We start from the raw sequence: 19,734 nt of genomic DNA, 5'->3' as shown, positions 1-19,734 counted from the left end.
GAAAAATCCTGTAACATTACTCTAGTCCCAATTTGGTATTCACTAGTGTCACCCATTGCATTAAACCATTGTTGTGAGCTTTTATGAGTACATTCATCAGTGGCACACACAGCCTTATGTACTGTAATCACATGATCCTTTAAGATCTCTACCCATGATTCAGATAATGACACAGTTTCTAATGCTGCTGGGACCGGATTTATCAGATGTTCCCAGCTTCATAAGGGGCAAAGCCTATGGACCTGCACACTCTGGAACGAATAGTTGCCAGCACAAATGGTAATTTTTCATCCCAATCATTACCTTGCTCATTTACAACCTTTCTAAGAGCACTTTTAATTGTCCTGTTCATTCGTTCAACCTGTCCTGCAGACTCAGGGTGATAGAAGATGTGAAATTTTTGGACAACACCAAGGAGCTTACAGGTCTCTTGTACCACTATACCTACAAAGCCTGGCCCATTGTCACTGTCTAAAACTTTTGGTACCCCCCACCGACTAAATATCTTTTTGACCAAGATCCTTGCAGTAGTAGTGGCAGTACAGTTTTTGGTGGGGAAAGCTTCAACCCAGTGACTGAAAGAATCCACAACAACCAGCAAATATTTGTTCTGGTGTGCAGTGTTGGGTAATTCACCTGTGTAATCAATTTGAATTCGCTCCCATGGTCCCATGGGAGCTTGTCTCATCAGTGCCCCTCTCCTCTTCCTATTTGCAGGATCATGCCTAGCACACATCAAACATGATAAGATATGGTCCTGCATGTGTTGTTTATTTTGAGGCCACCAAGCTACATGATCTAATCTCTCTAAAGCTAAAGGAAGTTTGGGGTGTCCACCAACAGGGGACCCATGAATCCATGTAAGAATGTCTTTCCTCACACCTTTTGGGGCAACCCATAAAGATAAATCATTTTTGTAGGTTATCAAAAGGCCATCCTCCACCTGCACCTCTTGACCCTAAAATTGTATGGGCCCAGTCCCACACATTTCTTTTAGTCAAGCTAATTCCTCATCCTGATCTTGTATTTTACCCAACTCACATGTCCTTTCTTCAATTCCTTTTGCTTGAGCACGTGTAAGGGCAGACACTGGAAATGACAAAGTATGCTCTATATGAGGCCATTCGGGGGATGTTACTGCAGCCTCCTTTGCTAATCTATCTACAGTGTTGTTCCAGTAGTGCTCGGTTGTTTGTTTTCTGTGGGCCTGTACCTTCCGGATACTAATTTTTGAAAATAATTGGGTTTCCTTCTCTATCATTTTCCATAAGGATGCATATCTTATTTCACTGCCATCTGTTCCTTTAAAGCCCATCACATTCCACCATGAAAGATAGACAACTGCACCCTTGCATACCTGGTCTGAGTCAGAAGCAATGTTAACAATTCCACCATCATCTCTTAACTCAATTAGAACTTGCAAAAATGCGGCTATTTCCACATACTGTGCAGAACGAGCTCTACATGAATATGAAAATTGTCTCTGTACCTTGCCATCTTTTACACAAACACCAGCAAATCCTGAGATTCTTTTTCCATCTTTATAGTAAGAAGAACCATCAATGTACCAGCACTCATTTTCCAAGTCAAAAGGTCTGGATACAGCGGTAAAAATTCGGTGCTGCAAACTATTTCCTTGCACTTGACATTCATGGGTTTCACCTTCAATCAACAATCCGCCAATCAGTACGCTAGGTTCTTTTAACCTCAAACCCTCAATATTTTCTGTCAACAAAGCCGTGGTCCACCTTGCCAGCCTTTTACAATTTACATCTGCTTCCTTCCATTTCCCATTTGCTAGCATGACTATAGGAGTGTTATGACTAGCAATGGTGACCCTTTGTGTACCTGTCAAGTACCTGAATTTGTTACAATTGCCCAATAACAACACAGCACCATACGAGTACACAAAGGATACTTTTGTTCTACAGATGATAGTAAACGTGATGCATAGGCCACAGGTCTTTGTTTTCCAAAATAGTCTTGGGTGAGAGCAACAGACAAAGTATTAAGACCCACATGTGGATAGAGTCTGAATTCTTTGTTGGGGTCTGGTGATGCTAATGAAGGGGCATTGCCTAGAGTATCTTTTAATGCTTCAATAGCTTGTGTGTGCTCTGATCTCCATTGCCATTCATCTTGCTTCAGCAGATTATACAAACATTCTGTTAATGATGCATAATGAGGCACAAATTCTCTGCAAAAACCTGTCATGCCTAGGAATTGCCTCAGACTCTTCATCAGTGGGCAAGGGTAGCTTACCTATCAGCTCAACCCTCTGCTCATTGATACTCCGCCCTGACTGTGATACAGTAACCCCCAAAAATTGAACTTCTTTCTTTCCCAATTGTATTTTCTTTGGATTAACTTTCAAACCTGCTTCTCTCAAAAGCAATAACATTTCCCTCACATCGCTCACATGTTCCTCCATAGAGGCTGACCCAATCAAAATGTCATCAACATATGAAATTACTCTTTCAGGTTTTGAAAACTTATCAATCACTTCTTTCATATGTGAGTGAAATATTGCTGCACTGTCTTTGTACCCTTGCGGAAGAACTGTCCAATAATATTGAAAGCCCGCCCAGCTGAAGGCTGTTTTGTATTGACACGTTGGGTCAAGGGGTAAATTCCAATAACTGTTACTGATATCAATGACCGTGAACCATATCATTTCTGGTGTTAATTTGGCAATCATTTCAGGGTAAGCTGCTACCACAGGAGCCATACTTTTAGCATATTTGTTTAAGGCACGGTAATCTATCGTCAGTCTGATTGACCCATCAGGTTTGATGACTGGCCAGGCTGGTGAATTGCATGTTGATGCACCCCTTTTTAATGTACCTTGCGCCTCCAATTGTTTTATAGCCTCTGTTATAGGTTTAATGGCGTCTTTTGGAACAGGGTATTGTTTGAGAGGAGCGGGATCAAATCCTTCCAATAAAATCATTGTATTCATCCTACCACAATCTTGTTTATGCTTAGCCATTATGTCATCAAATTCACACATCAGACTATCCCAACAGGGATCCCAATCTCCATGTAACACACCGACGGGTTTTACTGCTGCTGTCACCAATTCCATGGGAGGATGCCACACATGACCCAATCCATCATTTCCAGGCATCATCCACAACTTCATGTTTGCAAGATCAACCACCAGACCCTGCTGTACACAGACATCAGCACCAATTATGTCCTGATTCTGACAAACAACGTCACACTTCCACTTCTCTCCCCCTATTTGCATTTCCACACCACGCACAAGGAGCTTCGATGGAATGTCCAGTGACACCTGTTATTCTAATTTTCTCATTTCCAGGGACAACAGATTTACCAAAACTAATCGCTGCTCCACTATCGAGCAACGCGGTTACCCGAGTTCCCCCTAATGTTACATCAACAGTGGGCCGCCCCCAGGAATCTAACTTTAAATCAGTTAAAAATCGGCAGGAAGGGGCGTGGGGGGCTCGGAACCCCTAACGATGACTGGTAGAAGGTGACACAGCACTTTCCATTCCTATTGCTGCTACCTTGACCCCTCCTGCTTTTATTCTTTCCATTTCTTCCTTTATCTTGTATAGCTCCTCCTGCAAACGATCTCTCTCACTTCTCATTTCACTAAACGGCACCCGAGGCTGTTTACTAGGCTTCTCTCTGGGTTCTGGCCTTCTATAACTACCTGTATTGTTATAAGATCTTCCTCTCCATGACCCATAGTCCTCTCTATTTTGCTGTCCCTCGACTCTAAAAACTCTAGCTGCATCAACCGCAAGACTGTCTTCTCGACACCTTCTCCTCCACAAATTATCCGCTCTTAACAAAATATCATTATAATCACTAGGATCAGGTGTAACAGATAAAATGCCTTCCCTGACATCATCATCCACTGCTTCCAATAACATTGACCTATGAACCAGACCACCACGTTCAAAACCAGGATTCCCAGTCATCACATATTCCATCACACTGCTAATTCTATCTGCAAGTTCATACGGGCATTCATTCTTCATTTGCTTAATTTTTCCTGACAAGGACACATTTGTTGTCACACCATACAATGCTTTCAATAATTCCCTTAAAACATCCTTAGTTTTATGACGCTGGCCACAATTTTGCAAGATCTGTGCCCACAATCCATTGCCTACACTTTTCTGCAAAATTCTAGCTAGGTCCTCCACATTCAAGTTGTATGTGTCTCTGACTCTCTGCAAATCACAAAGCCATTTCATGAACCTATTTACATCATAGCGGGGTACCTGACCTACCTCTCTTATAATAGCTTCCATCTCCTGTGGCTTTAATTGTTTTGTGACCAACTTAATTTCACTTGTATCGTCAGTGTTCAATACAGTTGTTGTAGTGGTAGGAGCTGCTGGTATGCAAGGGGCTGCATGTAACTCACCCCAGGGATATATTGGCTTATAATCTTTGGTATCAAGCTGTATTTTAGGAGTATCATTTTGATGCGTGTAACTTGATTTTTCTGCCAATTTATCAAAAGTAATGTTCGCAGCATGTTTACACTCCTCCAACTGTTTCTCAACAATTTGTATTTTCACTGACAATTCCTCATTTACCCGACTTAAATCATCACAAAATTTTGCCTTCTCAATCAGTGCCTCCCCAGTAGTGATGCCATGTAACCTGAGATCTGACATCCTCTCATTCAACCCTTTTTCCATAACCTCATAGCTCTGAGTATGTTCTAGGATTTTCTGCTTTTTCCCTTTAATCTCCTCTATTAATTCTGTACAACAAGACAGTAGTCCCTGAATAATGATACCCTTACGTTTCTTTTCTTTTGTTTTCTTATCAAAGACACTATCAGATAAAAAACATTTCATTAAATCCCATGACTGTCTACATTCTTGGGGAATCTCATAAGGCCCCCCATGACTTTTTATATAATTTAACAGCCATATATTCACATTCTCTACTTTAGGGCTATTGTCACCACCAGACGAAGCCAAAGCCATTGTAAAAAAAAAAAACAATGAGAGAGAAGAAGAAAAAAACTATTTAAAAAAATATAATAATAATGAATAAGGCACACTTACCAATTGTTAGGTTTCTTGGAACTTCCTTCCTGGGTCCTCACGGTCTTCTGTCACCTCACAGATTGTGAGATCCAGTCTCCAGAAAATAATTCTAGGCTTTCAAACTTGTTAAATTTTGTAGATCAGACTCTTGGTTCTTCATCAGGAATGGTTGTCATCACTGGCTTCTGTTACTAAGTCCTGAAAATGCGCTTCTGGTCACTTGAACGGCACCAATGTAGTGATCTAATATATCCAATAAATGTAGTGATCATGTATAGTGTCCAGTACTCCGGTCAGATAATTAATATCTTAGATGTTTAGTATAATGACCATAAATTACGTTGTTCCGCAGCAACTCACACCAGGTTCTCCAGAGAACGCATTTAATGGATCTTCCAATAACATACAAAATCCAAATTCCACAGATGATACAAGAGTCCAACAAAGTAATGTAGTGTCAAAGTCTCATCTTAGAGAATACATGTTCTGATCCCTTCTAGATCTGTGCCTTCACATGTTCATGCAGAGAATACGTGGGGGTATATTCTCTAACTGATAACCAGAGGGGGGCTTATTAGTATGCAAGGATGCATACTAATTAGTGACTTCGGCTGAATCATTTACCTGTTGCAGGATTCCCTGCCCTTCAAATAAAAGATGACCAATCTAATTACTTATTAGAGGGGGGCTTATTAGTATGCAAGGATGCATACTAATTAGTGACTTCGGCTGAAGTCACATCCTGTCTTTTAAGAGTGGCAGGTAAATATGTCCTGCTGTCTTTCAATTAAGAGACAACCAATCAAATTGCTCAGCTATTCAAAAGAAACAATATATAATGTTGGGAATTTCTGGTTATCAGTTAGAGAATATACCACCACGTATTCTCTGCATGAACATGTGAAGGCACAGATCTAGAAGGGATCAGAACATGTATTCTCTAAGATGAGACTTTGACACTACATTACTTTGTTGGACTCTTGTATCATCTGTGGAATTTGGATTTTGTATGTTATTGGAAGATCCATTAAAAGCGTTCTCTGGAGAACCTGGTGTGAGTTGCTGCGGAACAACGTAATTTATGGTCATTATACTAAACATCTAAGATATTTACTCTCTGACTTCAGTACATTGGATCTTATGGTTCTGTGTTGGACACTATAAATTAGATCACTACAATATGAACATGTTCACACACAGTTATTATATGTAAGAATTGTAAGAATAAGACAAGTATATTGGTAGATCAAAGACATGTGTGTGGTGTCTATCCACCTCACGCATACATAATTATGTGCGTGCTGCTGGAGGAGACATACCAACACACATGGTATGCACAGATGTACATCAAAGAAAATACAAGTCCAGATCGCAAAATATGAGAAATGGGTGGGTGAAACAAGGAAGAGGAAAAAAAAAGGGAGGTAAAAAAAGAGGGGGGGGGGAATAGGAGGTAAAAACAAGGAAGCGAAAAAAAAAGGGAGGTAAAAAAAGAGGGGGGGAATGGGAGGTAAAAACAAGGAAGAGAAAAAAAAGGGGAGGTAAAAAAAGAGGGGGGGGAAATGGGAGGTAAAAACAAGGAAGAGAAAAAAAAAGGGAGGTAAAAAATAAGGGGGGGGGGGGAATGGGAGGTAAAAACAAGGAAGAGAAAAAAACAAAACAAAAATAAGGGGAGGTAAAAAAAGAGGGGGGTGGGAATGGGAGGTAAAAAAAAAAGTAAGAAGAAAGTAAGAAAAAAGCAGTCACCAAAATCAAAAAGGCAGATTAATCATAATAGTGGGAAACATCCCACTCAAAGTTGAGTCCTCTGGGAATTCTCGTATGAAGCGAGAATATCCAGAACACCTCCCTTTTACAGACAATCTTGAACCTGTCTCCCCCTCTGATGGGCGTGAGAATTTTGTCAACACCTTGAACGGTGAGAGAGGACAGGTCCTTGGAATGCACTGCAATCCAATGTTTGGCTACATTGGTGTCATGGTTTTTTTAAATATCATATAGGTGCTCGCGCAATCTATCCTTTAGCCTGCGCGTGGTGCGACCCACATACGGTAAATTGCAGGTACTGCACGCGACCACGTAGATGACAAATTTTGTATTGCAATTAATGAAATGTTTAATAGGGAAACTCTTGTCACTAGAGTAGGAGTGAACAAGTGACCCTGTTTTAATCAATTTGCAATATCGACACCCATTCATGCCACATTTAAAGGTTCCCTGGAACTGAAGCCAGTTGGCACCAGTGTGCTGACTGGAAAAAAGGCTGGGGGACAATCTGCTGCCTAGGCTGGGAGCTTGGCGGGAAACTGTTTTGACACCCCTTTCCAAAATGTGTTGGTAGGCGGTGTCTCCGTACAGTATGGGTAAGTATTTGTTGACAATAGATTTGATTTGATTGAACTCTGAGCTGAACGGTGTAGAAAAGACTGGGACATCACAATGAGGGGTGCCCAACGTCTTATTAGTGTAAATGTTGCTCAGGAGCGTATCTCTTGGTATTGCGCTGGTTCTGGCCAGAGCCCTATTGACAGTTTTAATGGGGTATCCCCTTTCCAAAAATCTGTTGGACATAGCTTGGGCTTCCACAGAGAAGTCATGGGGATTGCTGCACAAGCGCCTAAGTCTCAAAAATTGACCGTAGGGGACCGCATTAATGGTATGATTAGGATGTGCAGAGTCTTTTTGCGGTACAAATTGGTACCTGTGAGTCTCACATCCATATATTCAATGGAGGTGTTTTGTAGATCACCCGTGAATTTTAGATTCAAACAATTATCGTTCAAATAGGACAACCAATCATGTAAGTCAATACTGCTGTCATTAATAATGAACAGCAGGTCATCTATGTAACGACAATAGAAGGCGGTATCCAGGCGACGGGGGCTACCACATTCAAAAATGCGGGACCTCTCCCACCAGCCCATATATAGGTTGGCGAGTGAGGGCGAGAATTTGGCCCCCATAGAGGCCCCGCATTTCTGAAGGTAGTAACCCCCATCAAACATGAAGAAGTTGTGTGACAGCAGGTACTCTAATGCTTGGCATATGAATTCCTGTAGTACTAAAGAAAACTTGCCTGAATCTCTAAGAAAAGTGTGTACCGCTTCGATGCCCAAATGGTGTGGGATGCATGAATAGAGACTAGTTACATCACAGCTAATCCACCTATGATTGGCTGTCCATGTGAAATCTTGGAGTTTGATAAGGAGATCCTTAGTGTCCCGAAGGTACCCAGGGAGACCCAGGACAAGGGGTTGCAGTTGGCTATCCACCCAGTCACCCAGTCGTTTAGTGAGCCGATGCCAGCCACAATGGGTCTGCCAACGAGTGGACAGAACCCCTTGTGGATCTTGGGCAAATGGTGAAATATTGGCAAGTGGGAATAAACAAATCTCGTTCTTTGGTGGAAAAAATACCTGTATGTACAGCCCGATCAAGAGTGTGTTGAGCTCCTTGGTGAAGGGGATGGTTGGGTCTTATTTTAGGGAGAGATATGTGTCAGTGTCTGATAGCTGTCTAAGGGCCTCATTACTATAAGTGCAAGCATCCAAAATGACCACAGTGCCTCCCTTATCAGAATTACGTATAACAATATTTTTGTCATCACCCAAAACTTTCAAAGCTTTAAATTCCTCTCCAGACAAATTACTATTAAAATGTTTCTTTTGGCATGTCCGGGAAAGGTGAGTGAGATCTCTCTCCACAAGCCTTTGTAAGAGGTCCAGATCCTTTCCCCTCGATCCCACCGGATAAATCTCAGAACGCAATTTAAAAGGAATATGGTTAATGCGATCGGTGGGATCGATGGGAGAGGGATCAGACTCAGATGCCAAATCTATCAGGTCTTGGAAAGCGCAGACCTCTGGGAATAAAACAGGGAAAGATTCGCACTCACCAGGGATCAAACTGCCAGGAGAAACAGAAGCTGTATTTTCAGAAGCAGATGTGTGAAAATGTTTTTTCAGAGTGAGAGTCCGGGAAAGTTTATTCACATCCAATATGGTTCCAAAAAGATTAAAATGAGTGGTGGGACAAAAGTTCAATCCCTTTGAAAGTAAAATGGTTTCCGCTGGTGTAAAAGTTCTGCTCGATAGATTGAGGACATTGGAGACTATTCCTTCAGTCGGCCTCGAAGAGTGTAGTGGGGCTTTAGAGCTTTTGTGTCGCTTGCCCCTTCGTGTTTTCTTGAAGGGTGATTTTTCTTCTTGGCCGATTTGTCGGACACATGAGGGTGTGAATAATTGCGGGTGTCCATTTGAGAAGGACGTATGGCCGGCATGATGGTGCGCTCTGGTGACGAATCGGATCCCGTGGTGCCCAGAGTGTCATAGGCGAATTCAGACTCGGGATCAGAAAAGCCAACTGTTTTCTTGCGGTTCCTTCGTGGCCGGTTGGTCTGAAAGGAGGATTTCTTCCACACATACACTCTGCCGCTCTCATAATCAGTGTTGTCTCTGTTCATTTTCCCTCTCTTGGTGTCTATGACTGATTTTTCCAGTTTATCAAGCCTTTTATTAAGGTTTCCATCGAGGGTGGAGAACTCTGTGTGAGACTGGAGGGGTGTGAGTTCCTTCTGTAGGGAAGCCATATCCATTTGTAGTTTATCAATAGATTTTTGGTTAGATCTTACAAGAATGTCCATCAACTTCAGGGAGCAAATGCTGAGTGTGTTAGTCCATTCCTCTTTCAAGGTGTCATCAAACAATTCGGACAAGGGGAATTTCTTAATTCTCAAGCCCCGTGGTATTTGGGCCAGAGTGGTGTATTCAGAGAGGAAATGGGTGTCCCAGTAGGATTTAATTTCTTTAGCCATAAGAGACTCCAACTTCCTGAACATAGATAACAAGGGAACATGATTGTCCTCACCAATGTTAGACGTGGAAGTGGATGTTAATGGCTGTGATCTCAGGGGGTTGTCCAGAGGGGATTTGAGGGTTCTGCTGTAACCCGGTTCTGTTGCTGTTGTAGCAGGCATGTTGTCTTCCATAAATGAGCTGTGGTTCCACAATGTAGATCCGGAGAATAACCGGGAGAGAGGACAAGCCGATCAGTGCACACCAAGCAGGCAGTCAAAAGGATGCAAAATCCAAGAAGCAACGATAGGTAGGGAGACCGCCGCTCCAGGTGAGCACAGGCAGGTAATCAATGTCCACTCAGGAATCACACGGGTGCTGGCAATGCATAGAATTAAGCAGGTGGGAGAATGGATGGACAGCCGCACTCCAAAAAGTCTTGTTGAAAAAAGACGTGCTCTTTATTGTAAAAAGGAAAAAATGCACAGCACACAACAGCATACAGTGGGATAGACAGCTGACGCGTTTCGCATTAACAACTAATGCTTGGTCATAGCTACAAATGAAATACAAAATTCTCAATATATACATATGAGTGTGTAAACTTTCCAGGTCCCACCCAGCCTCTGATTAGCTCCAGTAATTAGCTGGATGCAAACCACATGCAGGGGGGGAGGGAAAGAAAAGAAAAACCCAATGTCCAAAACATATGTGCAAGATGTAAAGCTCATAAACAAACAAGATACAATATATGTAACATATATAAAAAAGGATTATATATATATATATAGATGAAGGGCATAAAAGTGAATATGAACACACAAAACCACAAGAAGGCCGACAACCTATTAATAAACCCTGCAAGTGAGGTTGCATATTAGATAAAAAGTCAAAATATGGTACACCTGTATAGAAATAAAGTAAAGTAAAATAAACAGAAGTAAAGGTGATGAACAGTGATGTGTGTAAACCATAAAGACCATGGGAAGTGTCAAAGTATATGCAATGATGCAGTGAATGTGAAAAGTATAGCTGTATTCAATGCGTGTCAAAAAATGACAGTGGTGATAGTAATCGTGGTCATAAAGACCACCAAGTAAATGAGCATTGGGGTACATCGTGAAAAAAAAGAAGTAAAAAAGACTGAACTACTGTGATGGCGGTGGGCATGAGAAATGGAAATAAAACGTCTGTGTATATATAACCAATGAAAAGTTCCAAGAAGAGAGAACAATATCAAAGCAATGATATGTGCGGGAGGATTCCCAGCACAGAGCGTGTGGCTAATTACCGGTAAATAAAATATATATACATGTGGTGAATGAAGTGTGTCCTGTGATATGTTTTATGGTCGGAAAACAAATAACAAGTTAGTTCGAAGTGACCGACAGTATCGTTTGAAAGAACTAATAAGTGAGATGCCTACAATGTGTAGGCATAATGAAAATGTAGTAAAGAATGCACCGTGATGATGAACATAAGAAGTATGAGTCCAACCAATGGTGGTATACATATTTGATATTGTGTATGAAATAGTGAAAAACACAGTAAAAAGTCAATAATAATAAAGCAAAAAGTAACAGGGTTTGAAACAATTTATATCACTGTAGCAGTGTAACATCCCACAGATATGCTTATGTGTATCTCAATAGAGATGATTATTCGGTTGTGCAAGCTAGTAAAAATAAAACCAATAAGGCTGTTATGTTACGGCACGGGGAATATGTATGGTTTGCATAAAAGGTTTTGTTGGGAAGAGTAAAATATCTTAAAACCCTGAAACTGATGGGATTGCCATGAGTATTCAAAAATTAAAATCTTGTTTATATATAATTTTATATTTGTGGGTAAAACAAAGTAAAAAGGTTTAATAAAGCAGAAGCCTCAAACCAGGGGACAATATACAGGCTCTATAAGTGTTCATGCAAAAAGCCTCAAAGTGTAAAAAATGGGCTATATGGACACATATAGAGACAAAGTATACCTGAGAGAATATATATAAGCAATGAAGTGGGACATATCAAGAGATGAGGACCTGAGAATATATACTTGTCGAAGATGGTGAAAAATTAGTGTGTGAGATCTAGTGGTGTCTGTAAAGACCACATAGACCTTATCATGTATAAGGCATCATATAAATAGATGAGCACGTGCACATATGAACATGTTCACACACAGTTATTATATGTAAGAATTGTAAGAATAAGACAAGTATATTGGTAGATCAAAGACATGTGTGTGGTGTCTATCCATCTCACGCATACATAATTATGTGCATGCTGCTGGAGGAGACATACCAACACACATGGTATGCACAGATGTGCATCAAAGAAAATACGAGTCCAGATCGCAAAATATGAGAAATGGGTGGGTGAAACAAGGAAGAGAGAAAAAAAAAAAGGGAGGTAAAAAAAGAGGGGGGGGGAATGGGAGGTAAAAACAAGGAAGAGAAAAAAAGGGGGAGGTAAAAAAAAAGAGGGGGGGGAAATGGGAGGTAAAAACAAGGAAGAGAAAAAAAAAGGGAGGTAAAAAAAGAGGGGGGAATGGGAGGTAAAAACAAGGAAGAAAAAAAAGGGGGAGGTAAAAAAAAGAGGGGGGGGGAAATGGGAGGTAAAAACAAGGAAGAGAAAAAAAAAGGGAGGTAAAAAAAGAGGGGGGGGGAATGGGAGGTAAAGGAAGAGAAAAAAAGGAGGAGAAAAAAAATAAAAAATAAGGGGAGGTAAAAAAAGAGGGGGGGAAATGGGAGGTAAAAAAAAACAAAAAAAAAGTAAGAAGAAAGTAAGAAAAAAGCAGTCACCAAAATCAAAAAGGCAGATTAATCATAATAGTGGGAAACATCCCACTCAAAGTTGAGTCCTCTGGGAATTCTCGTATGAAGCGAGAATATCCAGAACACCTCCCTTTTACAGACAATCTTGAACCTGTCTCCCCCTCTGATGGGCGTGAGAATTTTGTCAACACCTTGAACGGTGAGAGAGGACAGGTCCTTGGAATGCACTGCATTCCAATGTTTGGCTACATTGGTGTCATGGTTTTTTGAAATATCATATAGGTGGTCGCGCAATCTATCCTTCAGCCTGCGCGTGGTGCGACCCACATACTGTAAATTGCAGGTACTGCACGCGACCACGTAGATGACAAATTTTGTATTGCAATTAATGAAATGTTTAATAGGGAAACTCTTGTCACTAGAGTAGGAGTGAACAAGTGACCCTGTTTTAATCAATTTGCAATATCGACACCCATTCATGCCACATTTAAAGGTTCCCTGAAACTGAAGCCAGTTGGCACCAGTGTGCTGACTGGAAAAAAGGCTGGGGGACAATCTGCTGCCTAGGCTGGGAGCTCGGCGGGAAACTGTTTTGACACCCCTTTCCAAAATGTGTTGGTAGGCGGGGTCTCCGTACAGTATGGGTAAGTATTTGTTGACAATAGATTTGATTTGATTGAACTCTGAGCTGAACGGTGTAGAAAAGACTGGGACATCACAATGAGGGGTGCCCAACGTCTTATTAGTGTAAATGTTGCTCAGGAGCGTATCTCTTGGTGGGGATTGCTGCACAAGCGCCTAAGTCTCAAAAATTGACCGTAGGAGACCGCATTAATGGTATGATTAGGATGTGCAGAGTCCGCCCGTAACAAGGAATTGCCTGCAGTCTTTTTGCGGTACAAATTGGAGGTGATGCCACCATCGGTACCTGTGAGTCTCACATCCAAATATTCAATGGAGGTGTTTTGTAGATCACCCGTGAATTTTAGATTCAAACAATTATCGTTCAAATAGGACAACCAATCATGTAAGTCAATACTGCTGTCATTAATAATGAACAGCAGGTCATCTATGTAACGACAATAGAAGGCGGTATCCAGGCGACGGGGGCTACCACATTCAAAAATGCGGGACCTCTCCCACCAGCCCATATATAGGTTGGCGAGTGAGGGCGAGAATTTGGCCCCCATAGAGGCCCCGCATTTCTGAAGGTAGTAACCCCCATCAAACATGAAGAAGTTGTGTGACAGCAGGTACTCTAATGCTTGGCATATGAATTCCTGTAGTACTAAAGAAAACTTGCCTGAATCTCTAAGAAAAGTGTGCACTGCTTCGATGCCCAAATAGTGTGGGATGCATGAATAGACTAGTTACATCACAGCTAATCCACCTATGATTGGCTGTCCATGTGAAATCTTGGAGTTTGATAAGGAGATCCTTAGTGTCCCGAAGGTACCCAGGGAGACCCAGGACAAGGGGTTGCAGTTGGCTATCCACCCAGTCACCCAGTCGCTCGTTTAGTGAGCCGATGCCAGCCACAATGGGTCTGCCAACGAGTGGACAAAACCCCTTGTGGATCTTGGGTAAATGGTGAAATATTGGCATTACCGGGCAAGTGGGAATAAACAAATCTCGTTCTTTGGTGGAAAAAATACCTGTATGTACAGCCCGATCTAAGAGTGTGTTGAGCTCCTTGGTGAAGGGGATGGTTGGGTCTGATTTTAGGGAGAGATATGTGTCAGTGTCTGATAGCTGTCTAAGGGCCTCATTGCTATAAGTGCAAGCATCCAAAATGACCACAGTGCCTCCCTTATCAGAATTACGTATAACAATATTTTTGTCATCACCCAAAACTTTCAAAGCTTCAAATTCCTCTCCAGACAAATTACTATTAAAATGTTTCTTTTGGCATGTCCGGGAAAGGTGAGTGAGATCTCTCTCCACAAGCCTTTGATCCCACCGTAAAAATTACGTTTTTATTTTTTTCTGTTAATTTTTTTGTAAATAAGTTTTTCTCTTTCAATTATGGGCACCGATGAGATGGCACTGATGGACATCGATGAGGTAGTACTAACGGGCACAGATGAGGTGGCACTGATTGGCGGCGCTGGTATGCGGCACTGATGGGCACTCATAGGGGGCACTGATGGGCACACATAGGCGGCACTGATGGGCACACATAGGCAGCACTGATGGGCACACATAGGCGGCACTGATGGGCACACATAGGCGGCACTGGGCACTCATAGGCGGCACAGATGGGCACTGATGGATACTTATGGGTGGCATAGGTGGGCACTGGGCATGGATGGGCACTGTGGGGTGGCACTGATGGACACTGTTGGGTGGCACTGATTTTCCCAGGTTGCCAGTCAGTGCCCATTTGTGGGCACTGATTGGCATCTTTTTTATTTTTTTGATCAGACATTTTTTTTGCAGGCTTTTTTTTTTTTGCCCACCCTGGTGGTCCAGTGTGGCGATCCGAGGGGGGGCTGCGCTGATAAACAATCAGCGCGAACCCCCCCTGTCAGGAGAGCCGCCGATCGGCTCTCCTCTACTCGCGTCTGTCAGACGCGAGTGAGGAAGAGCCATCAACGGCTCTTCCTGTTTACATCGTGATCAGCCGTCATTGGACATGGCTGATCATGTGGTAAAGAGTCTCCGCCGGAGGCTCTTTACCGAGATCGGAGATGCAGGGTGTCAGACTGACACCCCGCATCACCGATCGCCGCGCTGCGCGCCATGAAATCCTGCAGGACGTTCTGGAACGTCCTGTCAGGATTTCAGAACCACTTCCCGGACGTAAATCGGCTATAGGCCGGGCGGGAAGTGGTTAAGAGTAAATATGTATTTATTGCTTTTCAACAGATTGATACAATACATATAACCATCAGATGTCTACAATATAGGAATGTACATGGCAATACATGTTATCTAAGACACTGTACAGCATAAGCCCAACACGAGTCCAACAAATTTGCCCCCCATGTCGGGTGGCTAACAATGTGTGATATGGAAAAACAAGGAGGGCTGATGAAGTATAAATCAGTAGAACAACATCTGATCATTAGGAAAGAGAAGAGGAGAAACAGTAAGGAAGGAGAGGGAGAAGGAAGAAAAAAGGGAAAAAACAAAAGGAGAGAAGAGGGAGAAAAAGATGGGTGGGGGGGAGAGAAGGAAGAACCGAGCGGGTCATGACGCGTCATCTGAGTAAAGTATACATGAATTGAGGATTAGGGCTGATCTCGAGGTGTTAGCAATGCCTTTAACCACTTAAGGACCGCCTCCTGCACATTTACGTCGGCAGAATGGCACGGCTGGGCACATGCACGTACAGGTACGTGCTGTGCTATTGTCCAGTCGCAGGTGCGCACCCGGGACCCGATCGCCGCTGGAGTCCCGCGATCGGTCCCCAGAGCTGAAGAATGGGGAGAGCCGTGTGTTGTGACGGTAGTAGAAAATATCCCCGTCAAGCATTCCCTTCTTCCCATAAAAGAAAATCACCCAATATTCCACGAGTAGGAATATCCCTGGAATCGCCGAATAATCCATACATGAGCCAAAACTTAATGCTGGAACAAGACACTCTTTAATGGCAGCATTCTGCTAGTTATATACAGTTTACAAGCTAATCATCAATCAAAGAACAATGAAATCTCCACCCCCTTTTCACACACTGGGGCTCCCATACAGATTATAGGTAGACACTCTGGTGCCGACCCTGACAAGACACATTTCTTTAGATAATGACATCAGTGAAGTTAATTACTACAACGAAGCAATCAGAATAATTAACATGAGCCAATTATCTAATCATTTAGCCTGACGATACAATACACATCTCTTAAGGGTAAACACAGGTCTTCTTTACACACACAATAGATCAATTACCCTTTAGAATAGAGAGCTGGCTGGTGATGGGACATTAGCATTTCAACAGTCTGTTATGCAGTGGAATGAGTCACTCGGGTCCACATGAAATCACCTTCTACACATAACACACAGACATTAAAATAGCAGGGAAAGAATTAAACTGAAGCATATAGGCAATTGCATAAAAGTCCTTCACAATGGCCCCCCTTTTTCTCCCTGCTCCGGCAACTCGGTTGGACCTTTCCTGGTCCAGTAGGGTTGACGGGTTCAGAGCTTTTAGTCCGAGGTTAACTCCGTTTGGCGTGACAATCCATCGGCATTCCCGTTTTGCTTGCCTGAGCGATAATAAATCGTAAAGTCATAGGGCTGTAAGGCCAAGCTCCAGCGTAGCAAACGGGCGTTGTCCCCTGAAACCCAGTTAAGCCACACCAAGGGGTTGTGATCGGTGATGAGAGTGAAAGCCCGGCCATAAAGGTAAGGTGTGAGCTTTTTGAGTGCCCATACCAAGGCCAAACACTCTTTTTCAATGGTGGCGTAACTGACCTCCCTTGGCAACAGCTTCCGACTCAGGTATGCCACCGGGTCGTCGGATCACACGCCGGTCAGTCCCCAAGTCTTTGTTCGATCTGCAGAGTCACCAGAAGTCAGTGTGAAGACAGCGGATGGGTCTGTGCGCCGCCGTCTAGGTGTCGTGCTATGGGAGGGGACAGGTTATGGCTCTGAAGTGACAATCACAGGAGATTCATAAAAAGAAAAATTTATATTTGTTGAAATGCTGTAGCACTGGTGCTCAGAGTCCGGGGGGGGGTTGGATCAGTGCCCCATAGGGTCAGCCACCACCTGCTCCCTCCGCAGCCGCCGGTTCTCTTTGAGCTTCTCCAGCTCCATCTCCAGTTCATGGAGCCTGGGGGGGTTGGCCTGCTGTGACCTCAGGCGGTTGTTCTCCTCCTCCATGCGGCTTATGCACTTCTCCAGCTCCATGTACTCACGGATCAGCTCCTGGTTGCTCATGTCCTGCAGGCTCTCCACGTGGTACTTCTCGTAGGTCTCGGAGAAGTCCGTCTGCAGGAACTTGGTGCCGTCGTCGTCGTCGCTGCCCGTGCTGTCCTCCTCGTCGTCCTCCGTGCTGTCAAGGTGGATGGGTGGCAGGGCAGCGGGGGCCCGTTTTGGCGGTGGGCACAGGTCGGGCTCCTTCAAGCCGTGGTCCTCCATCAGGAACTGGGTGGTGTTGTAAGGGGCCACCGGTTGGCCCTTGGCAAACATCTCGGCCCGAATCTTGGACGCCCGCTGCGACTCCCTCTCCTCCAGTCGCTTCTTCTCCTCCCAGGTCAGCTTGTTATACGGCTTCCAGGACCTCTTCTTCTTGGAGGGTAGCCGACGGTGCCTCTTTCTGCCCAGCTCCCTCCAGGGCCCCTCCGGCTCATGGCTGTTGCCCACCCGGCTGTCTCTTAATCCCCGGGCGGTTTTTCCGTTACCCATGACCAGCTGACAATGGTGTTTCCTGTTGTCCTTAATAACAGATTGTACCATGAGGGCTTCGTAAAGGGTGCCCAATGGTTCTTCCTGACCCAGCTCCTGGGGATCCCAAGCCGAGTCTACACAATGGGCTGCTGCTGGTGGGCGGTACCCAGGTCGAGACCAATTTGACCTGGTGTTGTCATCCATGGGGCAATTCTGCTTGAAGTGACCCAGCTGTTTGCACCGGAAGCAGCGTTGTTCGTTGTCCTCCTGGCGTGGATAGCGAGGGCTAGATGTCACCGGTCTGTTAGGAGGTTGGTATCTAGCGGCTGGTGGGTGTGAGGGCACCGTTGGTCGTGGAGGTTGTACCCGTGGTGTGACCTGGTTCGTCTTGCGAGTATCCGCATATTCATCCGCCAACTTAGCGGCCTCTGGTAGAGTCATGGGCTTGCGATCTCTCACCCAGTCTTTGACATCCATCTGGATGTGATTGTAAAATTGCTCCAGGAGCATTAGTTGCAAAATGTCCTCTGCGGTGGTGGCCTGGCTGCTGTTAACCCAGTTAGAGGCCGACAGGGACAACTGGCATGCCCATTCCGCGTAAGAGTCTTTCGTGGTTTTGCGTGAGTCCCTGAACTTTTGTCGGTAGGACTCTGGGGTTACTGCATAACGAGCCAGGAGCACTTCTTTAACCCTGGCGTAGCTATGGATCTCCTGCTCTGGCACGGTCCGGAAAGCATCAGAAGCTTTGCCTGACAATATTGAAACCCACTCTCCTCTAGCTATTCGGTGCAGGTTACATTGTCGCTCAAAATCTGCCAGGTAGTTATCAATTTCACAGTCTTTTTCATCAAAAGCTTTAAAAGCGCTAAACGGAATCTTCCTTGTGTCTGCTGTGCTGTACTAACTGTTTGGAGAATGTGCGGCTGCTTGTTGGACTGCTGCCAGTTTTAACTGTAGCTCTGCGTCTCTTATGTGTTTAGCCTCCTTCACTAACAGGTCCATCACTTTCAGCACCACATCCACCGTTGGGTTCGGACCGAACCATGCTAGCTTCTCTCTCATTACCTTGTTGGCTGGTGATTCCTCCTCCTGCATCACTGGTGTCTCCATCTCTTGTACTGCTGGCGTTGCTGCAACCAAGTTCTCCTGGTCTAGCTCCATTAATTCTGCTATGATGACCCGTTTGGTTTTGTTGCTAGCAATCCTTCCACGAACTTCCAGTAGTTCTTTCAGTGTATTTCTTTTAAGCCGGGTGTACCAGCCTTCCATTCACTGTTCCCAGTGTCTGCTTGGAATCCTGGTGTAAAGGAAAGTAGAAGGGAAAATCCCGCTGCTGTCAACCAGTTGTGACGGTAGTAGAAAATATCCCCGTCAAGCATTCCCTTCTTCCCATAAAAGAAAATCACCCAATATTCCACGAGTAGGAATATCCCTGGAATCGCCGAATAATCCATACATGAGCCAAAGCCTAATGCTGGAACAAGACACTCTTTAATGGCAGCATTCTGCTAGTTATATACAGTTTACAAGCTAATCATCAATCAAAGAACAATGAAATCTCCACCCCCTTTTCACACACTGGGGCTCCCATACAGATTATAGATAGACACTCTGGTGCCGACCCTGACAAGACACATTTCTTTAGATAATGACATCAGTGAAGTTAATTACTACACCGAAGCAATCAGAATAATTAACATGAGCCAATTATCTAATCATTTAGCCTGACGATACAATACACATCTCTTAAGGGTAAACACAGGTCTTCTTCACACACACAATAGATCAATTACCC

At 43.8% G+C, this 19,734-nt stretch overlaps 1 protein-coding gene across 1 annotated transcript; it reads right to left on the bottom strand.

The window, feature by feature from the left end:
• Positions 1-17,291: 17,291 nt before the first annotated feature.
• LOC120932433 (protein HEXIM1-like) lies at positions 17,292-17,888 on the bottom strand (the record flags this gene model as incomplete). Its single annotated transcript, XM_040344787.1, has 1 exon — positions 17,292-17,888. A coding segment is annotated over one exon (597 nt), but the record flags the coding sequence as incomplete, so codon positions are not given.
• Positions 17,889-19,734: the final 1,846 nt, after the last annotated feature.

This window comes from Rana temporaria, chromosome 3, assembly GCF_905171775.1.
Source record: "Rana temporaria chromosome 3, aRanTem1.1, whole genome shotgun sequence".
Taxonomy (NCBI): domain Eukaryota; kingdom Metazoa; phylum Chordata; class Amphibia; order Anura; family Ranidae; genus Rana; species Rana temporaria.
Note: the sequence above shows the minus strand (reverse complement) of the source record. Positions and strands in the feature narration are given on the sequence as shown.